This window comes from Ammodytes marinus (assembly GCF_949987685.1).
Source record: "Ammodytes marinus genome assembly, chromosome: 9".
Taxonomy (NCBI): Eukaryota; Metazoa; Chordata; class Actinopteri; order Uranoscopiformes; family Ammodytidae; genus Ammodytes; species Ammodytes marinus.
Window position 1 is genome coordinate 31,455,469 of NC_137213.1, and position 22,226 is coordinate 31,477,694.

At 39.9% G+C, this 22,226-nt stretch overlaps 3 protein-coding genes across 4 annotated transcripts in view; all 3 read right to left on the minus strand.

Moving 5' to 3' along the window:
- On the minus strand, nt 1-7,419 carry LOC307255566 (uncharacterized protein). Of its 2 annotated transcripts, none has more exons than XM_080034258.1 (7): nt 7,124-7,419; nt 6,090-6,228; nt 5,355-5,446; nt 4,530-4,614; nt 2,324-2,535; nt 1,663-1,830; nt 1-880 (listed from the first exon to the last, which is right to left on the minus strand). In XM_080034258.1, exons 1-7 carry the CDS (start codon nt 7,268-7,270, stop codon nt 389-391), a joined length of 1,335 nt encoding a protein of 444 aa, XP_079890384.1. In that variant the 5' UTR covers nt 7,271-7,419; the 3' UTR covers nt 1-388. The 2 variants fall into 2 exon arrangements, with proteins under 2 accessions (XP_079890384.1, XP_079890383.1); XM_080034257.1 differs by having other exon boundaries at nt 2,318-2,535.
- Nucleotides 7,420-9,490: 2,071 nt separating this feature from the next.
- On the minus strand, nt 9,491-16,770 carry LOC307255487 (uncharacterized protein; the record flags this gene model as incomplete). Its single annotated transcript, XM_080034172.1, has 4 exons — nt 16,473-16,770; nt 15,870-16,072; nt 12,202-12,262; nt 9,491-10,656 (listed from the first exon to the last, which is right to left on the minus strand). Exons 1-4 carry the CDS (start codon nt 16,663-16,665, stop codon nt 9,491-9,493), a joined length of 1,623 nt encoding a protein of 540 aa, XP_079890298.1. The 5' UTR covers nt 16,666-16,770.
- A 3,857-nt stretch (nt 16,771-20,627) lies between these two features.
- LOC307255042 (uncharacterized protein) overlaps nt 20,628-22,226 on the minus strand; it is a 6,619-nt gene continuing 5,020 nt past the window's right edge. The window contains exon 7 of the mRNA XM_080033642.1: nt 20,628-21,438. Within this exon, the coding sequence (XP_079889768.1) occupies nt 20,759-21,438 (680 nt within the window). The 3' untranslated portion in view covers nt 20,628-20,758. The remainder of the gene's footprint in view (nt 21,439-22,226) is intronic.

The following is a 22,226-nucleotide window of genomic DNA, read 5'->3' on the forward strand; positions in this document are numbered from 1 at the left end:
ACTTAAATATGTTTGTATTTAGTCGAATATATAAGTGAAAAACTGTGGAGGATTTTTATTATTTTATTTTTTGCACTATATGTTATGTCACTTCAGAGTCTGCACAAGGCATTTGTTTAAGCTATTTGACATTTCAAATTTTTTCTTAAAGTGCAAAAAATAATAATAAATAAATAAAAATCCTCAACATTTTTCCACTCACTCCTTGCCCTCACACTCTCCCAAAGTTATTAATTGATTGATTGATTGCTTGATTCCATTTATTCCAGACAAAAAAAGAGAAAAAAATATAATAAAATTCATTTAAAAGTCAAAAAATAAAAAAAATAAAAATAAAAGGTTCATTAAGTTAATTATTTAAAAAAAGCATATATATCCCACCCCTTAGCTACTGGTATGTCGCAGTAGGGAACTGTTTCTCTGCAGCGTGCATGGTGACGTGTCTGCGTAGGTGGCTGGCGGATATAAATGTCTTTTCGCAGTATGAACACCTGAACTGTTTGCAGTCTGTGTGGACGCTCATGTGAACCTTCAGCGATCCCGACTGAGCGAACCTCTTGCCACAGTGCACACAGCAGTACCGTTTTTCCCCCGTGTGCACGCTCTGGTGGCGTTTCAAGTTGCTCGAATCGGAGAACTTTTTCCCGCAGAGAGAGCACACGAACGGTTTCTCCCCCGTGTGCACCCTCATGTGTGTTTTGAGGTTCTTGAGGCAGGCGAGGGTTTTACCACAGTAGGTACAAACGAACGATTTAATAAGTCCGCTGTCTGTACTGTTGTTATTATCCTCGGGCTGAGCTCTCAATCTTCTGAAGGGGACAGCTTGTTTCTGTGTTGTCTGTTTTCGCACAGGAAGCTGTTGTTGTTGCTGTTGACTTGCCTATTGGAAAGAGAAAAGTGTTTAGAAATCGAATAATCAAAGTCAAATATGTATTTTTTTTTAGTAACTACTACATAGTTATGCGTTGCCCACAACATATTATAGTTATTTAAACATTTATTTTTTTAAATTTTAACTAATAGTTTTTTTTTAGGGTTTGAAAAAAAAATGTAGCAGTTAATGCATAACTATGTAGTAGATAATGCGTATTGGACTAGAAAGATTAAAGGTGCAGTGTGTAATATGACATCATCAAGAAAGTTCTAGAAAGTTCTAGAATGCAACACTCCCTGGGTAACCCCACCCCTTTAGAATAATAACAGAAGCTACAGTGGCCTTCAAGGACAAGAACAATCCTAAATTTTAAACAATGCACCTGATGACATTCCAACTATGACACTTTCAAGATGGCGGCACTAGGCCTTGGTCTAAAATATGCAGAAATATGGACATATATGAGACCCTTTCTAAGTGAAAAAATTATAATTCTAAAAAAAAAAATTCTGCTATTATGCACTAAATTAAATGTACTTATGGATGTTATAATTACTTTCTAGAAAATCTGCTAGGAAATAAAACCCCAAATTCTACACACTGCAGCTTTAATGTTCATTGCCAAAAATTATTCATTTTTTTTTATTTTTTTTTTATATATTTTATTATAATGCTTAGTTTCATTGTGTTTAAAAAATAAAAAATAAAAAAAAACACATTGTGGAATTTTTTTAAATAAAACGTATAACAATAATAATATATATATATTTTTTTTAACTAATTCTCACTTGAGGCTGTGTCTCTTGTGAAGGTAACGCTGCCCCCTGCTGGTTGATGTGGAAACCTTCAGGCTGCTGTCTGTCTGCGTCCGTCTCAGTGAAAGTGAATCTGTTGATGTTTGAATCGACTGAAACGTTCTCACCGGGCGCCAAGGCGTAAGAGCAAGAGGGGTCCTCCTGGAACGCACACACACGCACGCACACACGCACACACGCACACACGCACACACGCACACACGCACACACACACACACACACACACACACACACACACGCCCAAAATGTTTATACATTATTTACGTATTATTATTTTTTTTATTATTTAACCTCTATTTATACTGTAGAGATCAATTGATGTGTGTGTGTGTGTGTGTGTGTGTGTGTGTGTGTGTGTGTGTGTGTGTGTGTGTGTGTGTGTGTGTGTGTGTGTGTGTGTGTGTGTGTGTGTGTGTGTGTGCATGACCCTCATTGTCAAACCAATGCAAAGCAAAAACGACAATACACAACATGCAATGCAAATACATCAAATAAACGACTAGCTGATAAAGAGACAAGACTATTGAAACATTTAGACAGAGATGTAGAAAGGCTGCAATTAAAATGAAATGGGTGAAAGTACAATATATCCTGATTCAAACAGTTACAGGTAGAGTTTGGCATTTACCTGTACCTGCAATGCATTCTGGGTAGGGAGGGAGCGTTGGTAGAGCAGAGAGTCATAACCGCTGGTGTGTGACGTCTGGCCGGAGTCTGTGACACACACGGACGTGGAGCTGACCTCCTCGCTCACCCATTGGCTACCGTCGTCTGCTACTTCCTGTTTGGTCATCGGAGGCGGGGCTTCTCTATCTGTCACCTGTCCGTCAACCGCACGGCAACAATCTGATGGAGAGAAAGAAAAAAAGGAAAATCTTTTAAGGAGGGAAAGGGAGAGTGAGGGAAAGGGGGACAGAGGGGAGAGAGAGAGAGAAGGAGAGGATGAGAGTCATAGACAGAGAGAGAGAGAGACAGAGAGAGAGACAGAAGCCCCTTTTACACAGCCAGTGAAAGCCAGGAATATGCCGGCCTTTCGGCCCTCCCCCCAGCTGTGTAAATGCGACAGTTGCGGAACGAGGGAAGAAAGGTGCGAGTGATCGTTCCGGGAATTTTACTACCTCGGGGGGTAGTAAGATTCCCGACACGATCAGTTCCGCCTCTCTGTTTAAATGCTCCAGCTTGTTGTTGCGGAACAGGGGGGCGTTTGACGTTCCATAGTCTACGTTCTAAACATGCGACCATGTTAGCAGTTGAAGGACGTGTGTTTAACATTAACCACGGCGGCCTGATGTCCCGTAAAAATCACCAAATAAAAGGAACGGTGTATAATCTAGCTAATCATAAGGTCCGTTGCTCAATCCAAACCCCCGCGCTTCATTTTGCAGAGTGTATGAGTCTATTTCTGCCCAGGAGAAGTTGTACAATGGAAAGCTAGGCTAGGCTAAGTAAGGGATAAAGTATAGCGAACGGGTCACTTGCTAGAAATAAAGACCGACAAGCTGAAGCAGGAGCCCGACGCGCAGCGGAGGGCTCTTGTTCAGCTTGAAGGTCGACCTAGTAACGGGGGAATAGTCTGCTCGCCCCGCTAGACTGTCTGCTTCAGCTGACTGAAGGCTCCGGCTCAGCTGTTAGCCACAGAGCTACTGTTTTGCTAACACATTCCGCCGCCGCTATTATTATCCTAAGTCTGAGCGTATATCCACACTTTATTTCTGTCTACAGTAACGTGACTTCACACACTGTGTGTATGTGTATGTCTGATTGGCAGATCGCTGCCCTCACAAAGAGACTCGCTCACAACCAACCTGTCACACACACACACACACACACACACACACACACAGAGGTGAAGCGGTCGGATTGATTTAGTCAGTTTGGTTAACTGTCCCAGTGATGTTGCGAGATCAACTGGCACATCGTGGGGACAGTAAAATACGGCCCTCTTACTGCAAGCTCCAGCACTTCTGCTCTCAATTCACCGGCCATTGTTGTTGTTGTAAAGCAGCTGACCGGCGCGGCGCTAAATGTTTACGTCACACCTGACGCTGTTTACAAGCACCTCTTTCATTCCGGAGCGCTGTGTAAAAGGGACTACTGATGCGCCAGCAGGCCGGCGTTGCTTGGTTCTGTGTAAATAACACAGAAGCAAAGCAACGCCGGCATATTGGAGTGATGTTGTTCCGTCAATGTGCCGCAATCTCTGTGTAAAAGGGGCTAGAGAGAGAGAAAGAGAGAGAGAGGGAGGGGAAAAGAGAAAGAGACCAAAATCACTTTTGGTCAAAATCAGTGAATATCTCCTCATGATCTGCTACATGTCCGTGTGTGTTGGCCATAAGAAATGTCAGTGTTAATACACAGCCTAGGCTCTGTAAACTGGCATGTTCCTAGCTATGGTGGTCCCCCTTTGTTTACATACAAGTATACAGAGCCTAGGCTGTGCACTGATACTGGATTCTTTTTTCAGCACACACACACACACACACACACACACACACACACACACACACACACACACACACACACACACACACACACACACACACACACACACACACACACACACACACACACACACACACACACACACACACACACACACACACACACACACACACACAGTACAGACAGGTAGCGGATCCTGAGGAGATATTCACTGATTTTGACAAAAATAGTTTTTCTTCAACCAAAGTATTAACATTCCACCTGATTATAATACTAAACCTGAACTGAGCCTGCATTCCAAATCGCATAATTTTTCTTTTTTGACCACAAATCCGGTTGAATCTGTTTTTCGACCACACTAAACAGTAAACAGTGTGCGTAATGGAATGCAGCCTTACCGTTGTGTTCATGTTGGGACCAGGATTCATCTTCATCCTCCACTTTGATCACTGCCGTCAGCTCCACGGACGCACAGGCAGCCGGCTGAGTGCCAGAGACAGAGAGAGAGGGAGAATAAAGCTTCAGAAACACAACATCCTGGCTGTACAGTTGACTCTTTGCCCTTATTACACACTGCGTAAGATTCCTCCCCCTGGTGCCTCAGTGGCTGTTTTGATTATGTTGCTTATATTTCTTTATTTTCCAGTAATTATTGTATTGAGGACAATCCACTACAGTATGATACTGGCATTAAAGGTGCAGTGTGTAATATGACAACATCAAGTAAGTTCTAGAAAGTTCTAGAATGCAACGCTCCCTGGGTAACCCCACCCCTTTAGAATAATAACAGAAGCTACAGTGGCCTTCAAGGACAAGAACAATTCTAAATTTTAAACAATGCACCTGATGACATTCCAACTATGACACTTCCAAAATGGCGGTGACAAGGCCTTGGTCCAAAGTATGGAGAAATATGGACATTTATGAGACCCTTTCTAAGGGAAATAATAATAATAAAAAAATTAAAGAATTCAGCTATTATGCACTAAATTAAACATACTTATGGATATTATAATTATTTTCTACAAAATCTGCTAGGAAATAAAACCCAAAATTCTACACACTGCAGCTCTAATTGCTGTAAGAGGGGTGAAAAAAGGCCACCGGTATGACTGTGTGTGAATGAATGGAACCTGGAACCCTGTAAAGAGCTTTGAGTGTGATTTAAAAAAAGCGCTCAAATCCATTGATAATTGAAGTAGGACACACCATCCGTCACTCACCGTCTCCGGTGTGGTGTCTTGTACGGAGGTTAAGGATGGGTTGGAGTTTCTGAATGGCAGTGTTTCCTGGTTTAGCATTCGAGACGCCGCACCTTGAAAAGACAAGTCACGTTAAGGTTATGGATCGAGATACTTAAAGGCCTATGTGATGTCTGTGATGTCACAGAAAGAGAAAAGTAGGGTTAGACAGTGAGACCATAAAACACTCTTTCTGCCTTTTCTCAGGCTAGGATGAACCAATTTCAATTTTTTTTTGCACATGTATACTACATAGGATCTCAGAGTTCAATACACCTTCATATTCCCACCGGTGAAGTAGGGCTTTAAAAGGCCAAATTATTTTTTAAGAATAACTAACTGAGGTATCAGCCTAAATAAATATTTCAGGAAAGTTTCTCATTATTTAAAAGTTGCTACGAGGAACTTATATTACTAAATATTTCTGAAACAGTCTCATTTTTCCTCTGATGATCATAAATTACATGTAACAGCAAACGAGACCATCAGTGCAAAGAATGCTATTTTTATATAGTTATTCGTAATGCCTTTGTCATGGGTATACGCTCACCCAGCACTCTTTGCACTGATGGTCTCGTTTTTGCTGTAACATGTAATTTATGATCATCAGAGTAAAAATTAGACTGCTTCAGAAATATCTAAAAAGTTCCTCGTAGCACCTTAGCACATTTATTACTAATAGTTCTTAGGAAAGTACTGTTAACTCTGAACCCTTACGGTGATGAGGCGGCTGCTGAGTTCTAACCCTCCCGTTGTAGAGCGTCAGTGTTGGGCCGTAGGAAGGGACAGCGGACCGCATAGCACTGCTCCGGGCGGCCGCTCGCAACTCCATCAACCGCAGCTTTCTCCGCAAAACCTAATTATATATATTTAAAATTTAAAATGTCAAGTTTATTTGATAGGGACAGATTATGCTGTTAACACATAGACACTTTAAGAACAACACTCCAATTTAGGCTACAGCATTTATAGCGTGTTCATGTCCAATGCCCGTCGCTAAGAGGCAAGGCAAGGCAAGGCAAGTTTATTTATATAGCACAATTCAAACACAAGGCCATTCAAAGTGCTTTACAGGGGCAAGATTAAAATACATAAAACACATTAGAAGACATTTAAAAGCGAATGAAAAGAAGTAAAACATTTAAATAAAATAAAAAGTACAGGTTAAAATGGAAACAGAAAAGTCTTCAGACTCGATTTAAAAGAACTGAGGGTTGCAGCAGACCTCAAGTTTTCTGGGAGTTTGTTCCAGATATTTGGTGCATAAAAACTAAAAGCTGCTTCTCCTCGTTTAGTCCTAACTCTTGGGAGGACTAAACGATCCTCATAAAAAACAGACATATACTGTATAGAGCCACATTATAAAACATACTGTAAGCGCATATTAAGCTATAGTAGGCTACATATTAAAAAGAAAATACAAGGAACACAACATACAGTAGCATCACCCAACCCAACCCATCGCTGTATGTGACTTACTACAAGTCTAACGGTAAAAAAAAAATCTTTAGCTTGATTTTAAAAAGCGTATTACTTTGTATGGCAATCATAAGAAACAGACATAGGCCTACTTATAAAAAACATAGGTCTACTGTAAGAACTAAGTATAATAAGGGCCACACATCAAACAACATACAAGGCACTTACACACCTGTACAATCCACCCCCCACCACCACACCTACAGTTAAAAAAAACAATATTTAGCTTAATTTTAAAAAGCGTATTGTTTTTGTTATGGCCTCTTACGTACCTCGTTTTCTTTGCGGCCGCGAGAGACTTCCAGTTGTAGCACAGAATAACCGCTGTCCACTAGATCACATATCTCCGCCACCGCAGTGTTAGCTAAAGACTCCATGATGGAGGCTAGCTGCGAGTGCAAGGCAGCGACTGGCGACATTTTTTATTGGTATTTATTTATGTTATAAGTTATAACCACCGATCTATATGGATAGTTAGCGACTATAACTGGGTGATAAGCGGCAGGGGACAGTAACAGACACACACCCGCCCGGCCCTGCTGTGTTTACCTTGATAATAGATCCCCGATTCCCCACCCACCTGATGTAAACAGACCATGAAACAGACCCCCGAGTCAAACCCGGAAGTGAATAGATGACTCAAGTACCACGACTGCGCATGTGCAAAGTATCATATCATTATAGCACATTAGCACAAATATATAAATACGTATTATATATTATATGTATTTATTTCTATCTATAATCATAGCATCCCATTAATCCAGCCATTCACGTACAGTATACCCAATAATTCATGTTTCGTCTACATCTGTACATTGTGCAATTACTTGTAGCCTACATAGCACAGATTCTTGCACTTTCTGGGGAGATGCCAAACCTCATTTCGTTACTCTAAACTTATATATTAAACTTGTATAACTTTGTCATTAACACACACAGCTCCGGAAAAAAATTAAGAGACCAGTCTGGATTTTTCTTCAATCTTCATCTCTACATTACTTAATGGAAATGCCCTTAATGACCAAAAAATGTATTGGAATTTGGTAGAAATATTGTCAGTAGTTTATAGAATAAAACCAAAATGTTCATTCTACTCAAACATATGTCTATAAATAGTAAAACAAGAGACACTGAACATTTGGAGTGGTCTCTTCATTTCTTTCCAGAGCTGTATATGTGTGATGGCAATAAAGTTGAGTCTTATCTTATCAGCTGTGTTTTGCTATTTAAAAATAATCATGATATAAATCATCTATAAAAGCTATTGGCTATATGTGAAGTTAAAGGTGCCTCACATTAAAAAATAGATAACGAAACCTGTAACGTAGAGTACGCCATGTTAGTTATTTGATTTATTTTGTCTTTTGATTTTGTGTTCACCTTTTCAATTGTGTTTAAATAATAATAATAATAATAATAATAAAATAAGGGACATAGGCTTTACATTACAGCATTAATACTTCTAACTTTGTTAACTAATATAAACCAGAAATATATAATAGAATAAAATAAGTCTAATAAATCAAACAAGTCTGATACAAAACAAACTCAGAATTAGTTTTATTAACCAAGAATGACAGACAGACAGACAGACAGACAGACAGACAGACAGACAGACAGACAGACAGACAGACAGTATGTGACTCAGACAGTGTCTTGCTTTTAAGAAAAATGTTGTAACAATTTTTTATAAAATGATTGATTGACCTGTATGGAACAGACTTTGTAACAGCAGGAACAGAACTCATTAGAAACCAGTAATCAGACTCAAAAAATAAAGCAAAATAAATAAATAAATAAACTAACTTTTGAGGATTTAATTTGTCCAATCAACACAACCAAACCCAACTATACGCCGTTCACTATGAAAGGATTCTTGCAAAACAGAAGAGGAAAAAAAAACTGTTAATAAAAATACCCATGAAAGTGACATGGTCTTAAACGTGTTAAAAAAACCTGCAAAAAACAAAATTTTAAAACCTTATTAAAACAATAATTAACAATAATATTTAGATTAGATTATGTTTTTTTTGGCATTTTTCAAGCTTTATTTGATAGTACAGAGTTGAAATGGGGAGAGAGGGAGAGGGAGAGAGAGAGAGAGAGAGAGAGAGAGAGAGAGAGAGAGAGAGAGAGAGAGAGAGAGAGAGAGAGAGAGACAGACAGACAGACAGACAGACAGACAGACAGACAGACAGAGAGACAGACAGACAGACAGACAGACAGACAGACAGACAGACAGACAGACAGACAGACAGACAGACAGACAGACAGACAGACAGACAGACAGACAGACAGACAGACAGACAGACAGACAGACAGACAGGCAGAGAGAGATAACGCGCAGTAAAGGTCCACGGGTCGGATTTGAACCCGCGACCACTGCAACGAAGGCCGGAGCCGACATGGTACGCGCACAACAAACCCACACACTCATTTATCCCTCAGACGTTGTTGTTGTGACATTTCTTCATATGTAGCTTGAGGCTGTATCTCACTATAAAGCTGCGTGAACAATGTACACACGTAGGAAATACGGCCGATTTTAAAAGTGTAAAAGCCCTCAAAAACAATCACATTATTATTTTTTTTAACAAAATTTACAGAAAAATATAATCCACCCACTCATTTATCCCTCAGACGTTGTTGTTGTTGTGACATTTCTTCATATGTAGCTTGAGGCTGTGTTTGACTATAAACCTCTGTGAACACATTGTGCACGGGTAGGGCCTCTCTCCCGTGTGAACGCTTAAGTGCGTCTTCAAGTGCGCCGATTGGTTGAATTTCTTCCCGCACTGGCTGCAGGAAAACGGCTTCTCTCCCGTGTGTATCCTCATGTGGACTTCCAGGTTTTGATGCGTGGCGTACGTCCGGCTACATATCGAGCAAACGAAACGAGCAAACTTTACTCGGTTTGTGTTGGACTGTGGCCGCCCTAACTGCTCCCTGTATAGGCCGTTGTAGCTCATGATATCGGTGGTGTTGTCTTCGTATTCGAATGCAGAGTTGCTGCTGTTTTCTGATAAATGGCAGTCTGTTGAAGTGGCGGAGCCCGACACGCTAACTAGCTTGAGCCCAAATGCGTCATTGTCACTGTCTATTTCTCCGGCGTCCATGTTTTTTTGGGTGAATGTTGATGTCATATGGTTTGTGTCTGTGGATTGTTTGGTCCACGTTAAGTTGAGGTTTATTTCAGCTCTGTTCGAAGGCGACTGAGACTCCATTGAAGCAGCGCTGTCGTTGTTGTTGTTGTTGTTTAAATATGATGAAGTTTGTCGTGTATTGGTGGTGTTGGGGTTGGGAGCGAAAAATGGCAATTCTTGGACGTCATCCGAGTCCGAAAAGGCATCCATGTTGTTTTCGGAACAGCCCGGCTCACTGCGAGGAGAGTCCAATGTGTAGATGGGATTGTTCTGTGTGTGTGTGAGTGTGTGTGTCTGTGTGTTTGACTGTGTGTTTTTCTGTGTGAGTGTGTGTGCATTCGGTGTGTGTGTGAGTGTGTTTGCAGTCTGTGTGTGTGCGAGTGTGTGTGCATTCTGTGTGTTTGACTGTGTGTTTTTCTGTGTGTGTGTGAGTGTGTGTGTCTGTGTGTTTTTCTGTGTGTGTGTGAGTGTGTGTGGAGTCTGTGTGTGTGCGAGTGTGTGTGGAGTCGGTGTGTGTGTGAGTGTGTGTGCAGTGACTTTGGGTGTTTTTTTAACGGTGAGCGAATCAGGGGATGATTTGAGTTTAGGGTCTCGGCTCCAGTTCCTCTTCATCCCGCGGCCGACGGCAGCGACCTCGCCATCAGCAGCTGCTTTCATATCTGGAAGAGAAGATCATTAACACATCAATATTAAATTAATTAAATAAATTAGATGAAATAAAAAAAATCAAAGTGCTTTACAGAAACCTCCTGTTTATAAATGCAAGAGAAAAGGGGAGGGTTGAAAACATTTTTTTATTTTGTCTAACCCTATTTATTATCTACCCTGGTCCAACCAGACCATCGTACTTCATTTCATTTGTACAGAAGGTCTGGAACTGCTGTAATTGGCAAACTTTCACTCACTTGGAGGTGGGTGTCTGTCGAAGTTTAAAACTATTGGATCTGCCCAGTGCCACTCTGGATCTGCCAACCAATCGCATAACGTTTGGTCGTCACGTGTGTCATGAGCCGGCTTCTGACGGTGCGTTCCAGTTGGACAGGGAACTCGGAAATTTCCGACTTCACTACATATTGTGGTCTATGGATCTACCGGTACCTGGCAACAGTAACTTGTTAGAGCCTAACGTTTAGTTATTTGGACGAGAAAGGTTGTAGGCGTCCATACTTTCGCGAGCAGATGCACTGGAACACAGACAGGTCGGAACTCGGAACTACCAAGTCGGAAATCTCCTTCTTCCGAGTGTAAAGGAACGCAGCATTCAACTGAAACTGGAGCGCGACTTCGACGTCATCGTTCTCAGCCACTCGCTCTGTTCGCTGATTGGACAACTGTAGATTCTCCGGCTAAAGCTGGGAAATGCGCTGTACACCCAGACTGACTACTGAAGGGAAAATTAAATTTGGCCGGAAGTAGGCGGGCGGGCGGAGCCAGGCTATTTATTATCTGCAGTAGAATATATTTTATCCTAAAAAAGAACATCCAGATTTTCAACTTGAAGTCATGAATTGAATTACAATAAATTTGGATAATGTGTGTGAGTGCTGCTTTGATAAGAAGAAAGGAAGAAAAGATTACAGATACAGTCATATGAAAAAGTTTGGGACCCCCTTCTAATTTTGGGGATTTTTGTTCATCATTAGCTGGGATTTCAAAGAAGCAAATTCCTTTTCATATATGACATACCTTAGGGAAACAGAAGCAATTCAGCGGTGTCATTTTGTTTATTGGAATAATAGAACATATGCAATAAGCATCATAAAAAAATTTGACCGGTGCATAAATTTGGGCACCCCAAAAGAAAAATGTCATCAGTACTTAGTTGAGCCTCCTTTTGCAAAAATAACACACAAGATACATTACTGAACTGAAAAATACATTCAGAGGGTTTTACAGAAGTGATTGTCAAACGACGGTATGAATACAAATGCAAGTCGTACAGTTAAATGAAATAAACTTTGATATTCTCTGAAATTTTTATAAATAAAATAAATAAATAAAAAAATTAACATCAAAGTCAGATTCTCAGGGAAAACTAAAGTCGTCAGTTATATGAAATATTTTTTGGGGTATTCTATGAGATTCAGGTCGTAAATGTAATAGATAAATGTGTGTGTGTGTGTGTGTGTGTGTGTGTGTGTGTGTGTGTGTGTGTGTGTGTGTGTGTGTGTGTGTGTGTGTGTGTGTGTGTGGTTTGGACTCACCTCCCTCAAAGGCCTCGTCACAGTCAGAATCTTCATCTTTGATCAGAACCACGTCAGGAAGCTGAAAAAGATTTGAAAGAAAATGTAAATAGAGCTGCAACAATACTATCTAAAACCTGCCTTTCAAAGGCATGAAAAGGCTTCAATATCTCTTAAAATACTCATTATTATTGATAAGGCAAGGCAAGGCAAGTTTATTTATATAGCACAATTCAGACACAAGGCCACTCAAAGTGCTTTACAGGGGCAAGATTAGAATACATAAAACACATTAGAAGACATTTAAAAGCGAATGAAAAGAAGTAAAACATTTAAATTAAATAAAAAGTACAGGTTAAAATGGAAACAGAAAAGTCTTCAGACTCGATTTAAAAGAACTGAGGGTTGCAGCAGACCTCAAGTTTTCTGGGAGTTTGTTCCAGATATTTGGTGCATAAGGCATAAAAAAGTTAAGCCTATATTACCAATGAGGTCTAAAATATGAACTGTTTTTACCATTTTACTTCATTTAGTTAGACTTGAGAAATGTCTCCATCTGGTGTTGACCAGTGGTAGTGACAGAAAGCATTATGATCAGGGGCCGTATTCACAAAACATTTTATCTTAGCGCTAAGAGTACTCATAAGGAGCACTAAAAGTTCTTAGTAAGGAGTAATTTCTTAAAACCTATTCACAAAGCTGATAAGATCAACTTTTACTAAGGAATGGGAGGAACTCCTAAGCTGAGAATAGATGGCGGTGTTGACCCTGTTGCTATGGATGATGTCATGTTCATACCTTCTATGCCCACAGTGATTGGCTGAGAGGGAATGAGAGCTAAGAGTGAGTTTATGATAGAAACACTGTGGAGATATCCATATCGTGTCGCTGTATTAAAGTGAAGAGTTTTTATATACAATTAATGACAAGTGACACTGATTTAACATGAAACCAAGATACTGCAGGGTTTCCCACACATTCGTTCACAATTAACCTACAATAGCGCCACATAGGTCTATTAATTTAAAATGTTACAATGATTTGAATCGGAAAAAATATCCTCATTGAACAGCTGCACGCCATGCACTCTCACTGTATTTCCCTCAACGGCGGACTATGCCGCAATAGTCAGACAGCGGCAAACCAGGAAATTCGCAATTTAGAAACAACAACTGGCGAAATCGTAAAGTGCATGCGGAAGGAAAAAGGCGAGACACGCAACTATACAGTAGCGGACCTGTGGAATGGAGGAGTTGGAAGCGCCACATATGGGCCTACTCTAGTAACAAATTAAACCCAAACGTGACACCAACAGTAACTTTCAGTGCATCGTAAACCCAAAGCAACTGCAGGAAAAGGAACTTAATACATAATTTTTTATATAAATATAATAAATATAAATGTGTCTATACTTTCTAAACATAGCTTTACTAAGATCATTAAACCCTTACAGCTATTAAGGTACCTTTTGTAAAGCTCACTAGCATTAAATCTCTCCAAAATGCCATCAAATGAGTGTCTGTGATTTATTCTTAGTGACTTAGGAGTCCTCTCGAGGACTCCTAGCTTTTCATAGATTTAGGAGCTAGTTTTAGCGCTAAAATGCTTTGTGAATTACACTTATCTTAAAAAGTTAGGAGTCCTAAAATTAGGAGTGAAACGCCCCTTATTTTTGAGAGTTACTCCTAAATCAGCACGTTAGGACCTACTCTTAGCCTTAAAATGTTTTGTGAATACGGCCCCAGGTCAGTTACAGTTTTTCTCAGTTGCTTTGGTGCTTTTCTCAGATCAGAATGAAAATTCTCAGAACTATTAGTTCAACCTCCGCAACATTTAGTCATTTGAGCACATCATAGTAGCAATTTCTCCTTCATCTGAACAAATTGCAAATGCTTTTGGACATGTATCAGTTGCTTTCATACAATTCTCTGCTGTTTTATAACATTGTCATTTGCTTATGTCATGTCAGTCAAAATGAACTGTACTTATGGATGCTGAATAGTCGTTCCCAATAAAACTAATAGTCTTCATTTCATTGCTTGAGTCATTACATACAAAATTGTTGAACTAGTTATCAAATTCTGTCAAGCTAATTTTATACCTTTCTTTATAATTTTTTCCTGGAAATGTCTCCTAAATTGAACAATTGCTCTCAGGTGGACTTCAGCTTTCACTCACGAGGAGGTGTGTGAAGTATTAGTTGTAACCAATGACTTTCCTCGCTGCATTGCAAGGGATAATGTCCGTTGTGATGTAGATGAAAATATGTGGCCAGACAGACAGGAACGTTTGGATGTGCCAGAATGATTTACCTATATATGTCCAGTTACAATATGTCCTGTTATATTGTTCACATTTGTGCACAGCTCTACCAAAAGGGTGTTTTTTTATGTTTGTTCTAAATAAGTGTATTTTTCTTTTGCACAATGCTGTAGAATTGCAAAGAGCATATACAGTAAAAATGTGAAACATACGTATTCAGTGTCTTGTACTCACTTACTCCCCTAACTACAGCAATGTGTAACTTTACTGTAGTTTTCAAATGGCTGTACAAGTAGTGTATAGTGCTGTCTTGAGCATTTTCAGGTAGTGTCACCGAGTTCTGACCTTTTTTTTGCATTGGAAAACACAGAGAATAAACTGTCATAATGAAAACATGACAAAGCCATTTGACTATATCTTGTTCATAAACAATGGTGTCAAGACTTCTCATTTTGATGACACTGGCAGTTTCATTGACATGAATACTTGCTTTTGAGGAATAGACTATCCATTTTGAGCAAGTGGCGTACTTTTGCAGGTTATCCACTAGGTTTTGCAGTTTGCACTAATTGTTTTGAGAAATGCACTAACTGCTGTGCAAATGTTAATAGTGATGTGAGAAAAGCACCAAAGCCACTGAGAAAAACTGTACATGTAGACAGGTGTGCAAACAAACAGTGAATTCTGAGAGAGCACAGAGTCTTTTCCTGCTCCCTCCCAACACACTTTGATACTGACAGAGTATAGAACGTCTACTGTGTGTACTTTTCAGTTTTATTCGATTTATTTTCATGATTGTTAGAGCTTAGAGCCAACACATTCACACACACACACACACACACACACACACACACACACACACACACACACACACACACACACACACACACACACACACACACACACACACACACACACACACACACACACACACACACACACACACACACACACACACACACACACACACACACACACACACACACACACACACACACCTTTGTTGACCTGTGACCAATCCTGTATGAGACTGAGGAAAGTCCCTCCTACCTCATCAGCATATGGACACAGAAATGTGTAAATGTAGAAATGAATAAATGCATAAATAAATAATTAAATACGTGAATAAATAAATAAATTTGGAAATAAATAAATTACATTTAATTATTTATGTATTTATTTATTCATTTATACTTATGGCAGGTAATGTCCTCCATATGTGTGTGTGTGTGTGTGTGTCTGTCTGTCTGTGTCTCTTCGTCTGTGTGTGTGTGTGTGTGTGTGTCTGTCTGTGTCTCTTCGTCTGTGTGTGTGTGTGTGTGTCTGTCTGTCTGTGTCTCTTCGTCTGTCTGTCTGTCTGTCTGTCTGTCTGTCTGTCTGTCTGTGTCTCTTCGTCTGTGTGTGTGTGTGTGTGTGTGTGTTTTCACCTCTTCCCGCAAAACCACATCCTCAGCTGCTCCATTTCCTCCAGGAGCATCAGCGGTGTGTGCTCCCTCTCTTCCCCGCTCATGAGGCTCTGTTTCTGGGTGCTGAAACACTGTTCGCCCCTCTCCCAACGGTGGTCCTCCTCCCGGTTCCTCCACAATAGCACCAGCCTTCTTCCAGCTATCGTTCCCCGACCCCCGCGCCACTATGGAAACAAATTAAAATCAAATCAAACTTCCATACTCTTTAGTACGCCAGAAAAAGACTTAGGATGTCCCAATACATGCAAGTCAAGTGTAGTATGCTGAAAAAACCTAGATGCCCCACTAACTCCATTAGCATTTTGGCGTATTCGTCTTTATTCTTGACATTTCTCGACAAAATGAAAAAAAAAACTTCCTTATCTGATTTTTTTTTTCTCTCTCCCGTGGCCCTAAAACTCTTCTGTACTTTAGTATGTAGTGTAGTAAAAAGAAAGAGTATGTGATTTGGAACGCAGGGTTACTTTTGACATAATCAGTGCACATAATATTGAATTTAGCATGCCAAAAAACACAACATATTGGCCTGTGTATTAACCTTAACAGCACCTAGATAACACTTACCTATGGACTCTATGAGGTGCAGTTTCGTCTTGAGGTCCTGGTTCTCCTTGTCTTTGCGTGATATCTCCATGTTTAGCAGCGCGTATCCATCGTCCATCACACCGCATATCTCTGCCACCGCGGCCCGGGCCAAAGCTTCCATGATGTCGGACAGCTGCTCCTGCCACATGGCTCGATTCGTTCTTACGGCCATTATAACGGCAGCTTTTTAACGCTAGTCTTAACGGATAGCGCGTGTGTTTTAGGTGATTTCGGTAACGGGAAACCCTGTCTGTTTGAGAAGAGGTTGAAAGTGCACGTCGCTGCTGACGAAAATAAGGAGGAAGAGAATTTTTTATTTTTTTTACATCCCTCCAGACCCCCACTTCCGCAATAATACCAAATAATACATTCAAAATAAAAGCCTGTTGTTGTTGCGACCGTATCTCCAGACATAACATATTAAAAACTATTTAAAAGTCGTGTATTTCTCAGTGTTTTATCAATACATTTTATTAGATATTTATTTACCCATATGTTGGAGTGTTGATCAAACGAATGACTTATAATTATAGTCAAATAATTAGTTTAATCAAATAAAAATAAACACTTAGTATGTCAAGATAACATTCTTTGAAATAATCACTTTAAAGGGGCACTGTGTATGACATCATCAAGAAAGTTCTAGGAAGTTCTAGAATGCAACGCTCCCTGGGTAACCCCAACCCTTTAGAATAATAACAAAAGCTACAGTGGCCTTCAAGGACAAGAACAATTCTAAATTCTAAACAATGCACCTGATGACATTCCAAAAACATGGATTCCTCCATAAGACTTGCCTGCTCAATGTACAAAATGTAACATTAATATTTGTAATTCTCCGCTCAGGAAGATAATTCAGATTATTGGCATAGGTGATTTTACACCAATGAGGACATATTTATGAATGAGGATATTGATTTTAGCTAATAAAGTACTTCAAATGTTACACAGTGTCCCTTTAATGATAAGTTGAATGGATAAATAAAATGTTAATTCAAATTTTAAAAAGTAAACTATGTAGGCCAACGGTAAATGGCTATTTAAAAAAAATGTATAGGCCTACACCATTGAAATACTAATAGGTAGATCAATAATTGATCAACACTCGAAAACATGAGTACAATTTTTAAAATATTAAATAAAATACATTGATAGAACACTGAGAAATACACAACTGTAAATAGTTTTTGTATGTTATGTCAGGATATATGTTTACCAGTGATATAACATATAACAGATGTGTGTGTGTTGTGATTCAGTGTGTGTGTGTGTGTGTGTGCTTGTGTGTGTGTGTGTGTTGTGTTCATTGTGTGTGTGTGTGCGTGTTAAATGTATTCCTTTGTGTCCCTGGTAGAAAGCTCTTTCTCTGCAGTATGAATAGGGGCCAGAGCATTGACATGTGACTGCTGCTGCTGTTTACACTGTTAGTTGGAAAAACAAACGCTGGATGTAGCAGCTCTCTCCTGTCACTCACTCTAAAACACAAAGGACACAATGAATGGCACATAGCCTACTGCTTATACATCATTGCATCCACACTATTCACACTTTACTTTAGTATTACCATGTAATCACCTGGTCAATGATCAAATTCCTTCGTGATTTTCTCTACTTATGACATCTATTGCAGCATGTCCGTCCTGGGAGAGGGATCCCTTACTCTGTCGACTCTCCCTGAGATTTCTTACATTTTTTTTTAATCCCGGTAAAGGGTTTTTTACTGGGAGTTTTTTCTCAGCCGAGCTAAGGGTGTAAGGGCAGGGTGTCATATTGTATCATATTGTATCATATTGTATGGAATGTAAAGCCCACTGAGACAAATGTATTTGTGATTTTGGGCTATACAAATAAAACTGATTTGATTTGATCATTGCACGTTTAATTCCACACACACACACCAACCAATACACATCCACATGATTAACAGGTAATAGGACTTCCCTCAGAGCGGCCCTAAAACACTGTTGCACATCTTTAAAATGCCTTCTGTTCAACTTTTTAAAAAAAATAGAGGTTATAGTATGGAAGTAAATAAGTTTCATCGGATTTTGAAAATAAGAAGCCATTGAATCCAAGGCAACAAGCTAATATTCCCACTTACTCTCTTTGTTGAACGCAATCTAGCATCTATGATCGATTGCTCTTCCTTGGGTCCCCAAAGTTTTACTCTGAATTTCATACATGGGATTTTGCAGTTGAATTTGGCACGTTGAATTTTTTAACGTTGAATATTTGATTTTGAATTTGAGAACATTGTAAAATAAAGGTGAAAATTAATTAGTTGTTTAAAATGTAATGAGTTAAATTCAGAGGCAAAAAATTCAGATACATTATTTCAATGCATAAATATTCAGTGCTTACAATTCAATGGCTTTTTATTTTCAACATCCGATGACACTCATTTACTTCCATAGTTATAGTTCCTCACGTTTCATAGTAAATCCATCTCCAGTGCATATAATACAGTGTATCTGATCAGGTGTCCAGTCTTTTTTCCCCACAAAATTCTAGTAAAAATTCTACTTTTTTCTTGTAAAAATTCAACGTTTTAAAAAAGTTGTCCAAGTCCATAGTTTTAAAACACCGGCTTCTGTTCAACTATAAAAAAAGAGGATGTAGTAGTTCATCACATTTCATAGTAAAATCCATCTCCAGCGCATATATACAGACAGTCTCTGCGTTCCAATCCCCATACTTCCCTACCATTTAGTATGCCAGAAAATGATTTAGGATGTCCCAATACATGCACGTCAATTGTAGTATGCTAAAAAATAACTAGACGCCCCAATAACTCCAATAGCATTTTGGAGTATTCGTCTTTATTCTTGAAATTTCTCGACATAATGAAAAAGAATCTGCCTCATCTTGTAACATTTTGACTTTTTGGTTCTTAAACCTGCAGTGTGTAGAATTTTGGGTTTTATTTCCTAGCAGATTTTGTAGAAAGTAATTATAATATCCACAAGTACATTTAATTTAGTGCATAATAGCTGAAAAAAATGTTTTGAATAATTTTTTTTCCTTAGAAAGGGTCTCATATATGTCCATATTTCTGCATATTTTGGACCAAGGCCTAGTGCCGCCATCTTGAAAGTGTCATAGTTGGAATGTCATCAGGTGCATTGTTTAGAAATTTTGAATTGTTCTTGTCCTTGAAGGCCACTGTAGCTTCTGTTATTATTCGAAAGGGGTGGGGTTACCCAGGGAGCGTTGCATTCTAGAACTTTGTAGAACTTTCTTGATGATGTCATATTACACACTGCACCTTTAAAATTATGAATTTATTCTTCAGAAATTACAATTTTTTTCTTGCAAAAGTTGCAAAAAAAAAAATGCAGGTAGAATTTTGACTCTTTTCTGGAAATTTTGTCGGTGTCTCCAAATTCTTTCCCCAAAGCAGCCCTAAAACACCGCCGTACATCGGTCAAAAGGCTTTCAGTTCAACTTAAAAGATATCCCATTACTGGATTAAGGATTCCTTTCCTTGACAGTCCAGTCACACAAGATTAAGATCACACATTTATTTGAAAAAAAAAAAAAAGTCATATTAATTCATTCTTTACCCTCGTAGCGAGCCTAAAACACCGTCGTACATCTTTAAAAGGCCTTCTGTTCAACCTTAAAAATAGAGGTTATAGTTCATCACATTTCATAGTCAAATCCATCTCCAGTGCATCTATACAGACAGTATCTCTGATCATGTGTGGAGTCAATGTGTGGAGTCTTTGGCCCTCATTTATCAACCATGCGTAGACCAGAAATGTGGATTTACGCACATTTCCACGCAAACCTCGGCATTTATCAATATGGACGTGAGCGTAGGATACGCTCAAATCCCACGCTAGCTCTCAGCTCGTGTACGCAAGTTTGTAAACAGCATGGACTCGCAGTGCAGGCTGTGCCGGGTAGCCGATGACTTTGTTGGACAATTATTAGATTGATGGTGTTTCTGTTGGTGTATCCTGAGGTTCTGCTTCCCTGTGAATCTCAACCTTGTCTTTTTAAAATTACAACTTTTTTGTTGTTAAATTATGATTCCCCCCCCCCAGTAAAATTATGAATTTATTCTTCCAAAAGTATGACTTTTAGAAATTTTCATGACAAACTACAAAAAACATCTTGTAAAATGTTGACTCTTTCCTGGTAATATTGTCAAAGTCTCTGACGCAATTCTGCTCATCTTTAAAAAAAGAGGATGTAGTAGTTCATCACATTTCATAGTAAAGTCCATCTCCAGTGCATTATATACAGACAGTATATCTGAGTCAAACAGTAGCCATAGCACTCTGATGGTGTTTCTGTTGGTGTATTCTCAAGTTCTGTTTCCCCGCGAATCTCTTCCCACACTGCTCACAGGCGAATGGTCTCTCTCCGGTGTGGACACTCTGGTGGGTCTTCAGGTGTCCCGACTGCGTGAAGCGTTTCCCGCACTGAGCACAGCTGTACGGTCTCTCCCCCGTGTGAACGCGCACGTGTGTCTCCAAGCTCCGCGAAGAGGTGAAACATTTCCCGCAGTAGGTGCACACAAAACGCTTGTCCCTACAATACTGGTTCAAGTCTAGTGTGTGTGAGCCAGCTAGCCCGCCGACGTGTGCTAGGGAAGTAGCCATGTTTAATACTGGCCCCTGATTGGTCCAGGAGGGGCACATGATGTCCAAGTCTGTGTCATAGATTGGAGGAACAGTTCGTTTGGACTCAGAGGAACAAGGAAGTGAAGGGGATAAAGGGGAGGGGCTTAGAAGTGGTTTCCCGGGAGTTTTTTCACAGTCAAACATTACGTCGTCGTTTGAGCTGCTGCTGCTGTTGTCGTCATCGGCCCCTGCTGGATGGGGATGGGTGGGAGACCCTGTAGCGTTGTGAGGGGACCCCAGTGCATTGTGGGGGTTCTGACACTCGCCCTGCTCTGACTTGAGTTGATCCCACGCCAACGGCCGTAAATCGCCAGCTGAAGTAGAAATTAGATTAGATTACTTTTTTTTTTAAGATAATTTTTTTGCATTTTCAAGCTTTATTAGACTGTACAGAGTTGAAATGGGGAGACAGACAGAGAGAGAGAGAGAGAGAGAGAGAGAGAGAGAGAGAGAGAGAGAGAGAGGGGGGGGATGACCTGCAGTAAAGGTCCACGGGTCGGATTTGAACCCGCGACCACTGCAACGAAGGCCGGAGACAATATGGTACGCGCTCTATCCACTACACCACTGGAGCGCCCCATTACATTACATTTTATTTAGCCGATGCTTTTATCCAAAAAGATTTCCAGTAAGTGCATTCAACCATGAAGGTAAAAACTCAGAACAACAAGAATCACATTTAGTACTATAGCTTCAGATAAACCAAACTACAAAGTGCCACATGTAAAGGCCAGGACACACCAGTCCAACTACGCGAAAATGGAGACTGCCGATTCAGGGAGCTCCAGTCTTCCCGTCGCGGCCGAAAAAGTGCAAAGAACACACCAAACCGACTGCTACCGCGGGACGTAATGGCTCCATAACAGCAGGCGGCGCTAATCTGTATTGTGGCCCGAAAAAATACGGAAGCCGGAAATGATGGGACGGCTCTCTAGAACATAAACATAGATAGAAATACGTATTTATATTTATGGACCATAAAGAGCACCATTTTTAGCAGAGAGTGTCGAGCATGGTGTCGAGCAGTCAACAAGGGTTGATGCATGTGAGTACTCGCTGAACGAAACAAACACACACATTAAAACGATGGCTAGCTGTTGTT

Coding starts and splice junctions, on each gene's coding strand:
- LOC307255566 (XM_080034257.1), bottom strand. CDS start 7,270: ATGTCGCCAGTCGCTGCCTTGCACTCGCAGCTAGCCTCCATCATGGAG. Junction 2,536..4,529: donor GTCCCAACATGAACACAACG/GTAAGGCTGCAT, acceptor TCTCTCCATCAG/ATTGTTGCCGTGCGGTTGAC. Junction 881..1,662: donor CACAAGAGACACAGCCTCAA/GTGAGAATTAGT, acceptor TCTTTCCAATAG/GCAAGTCAACAGCAACAACA.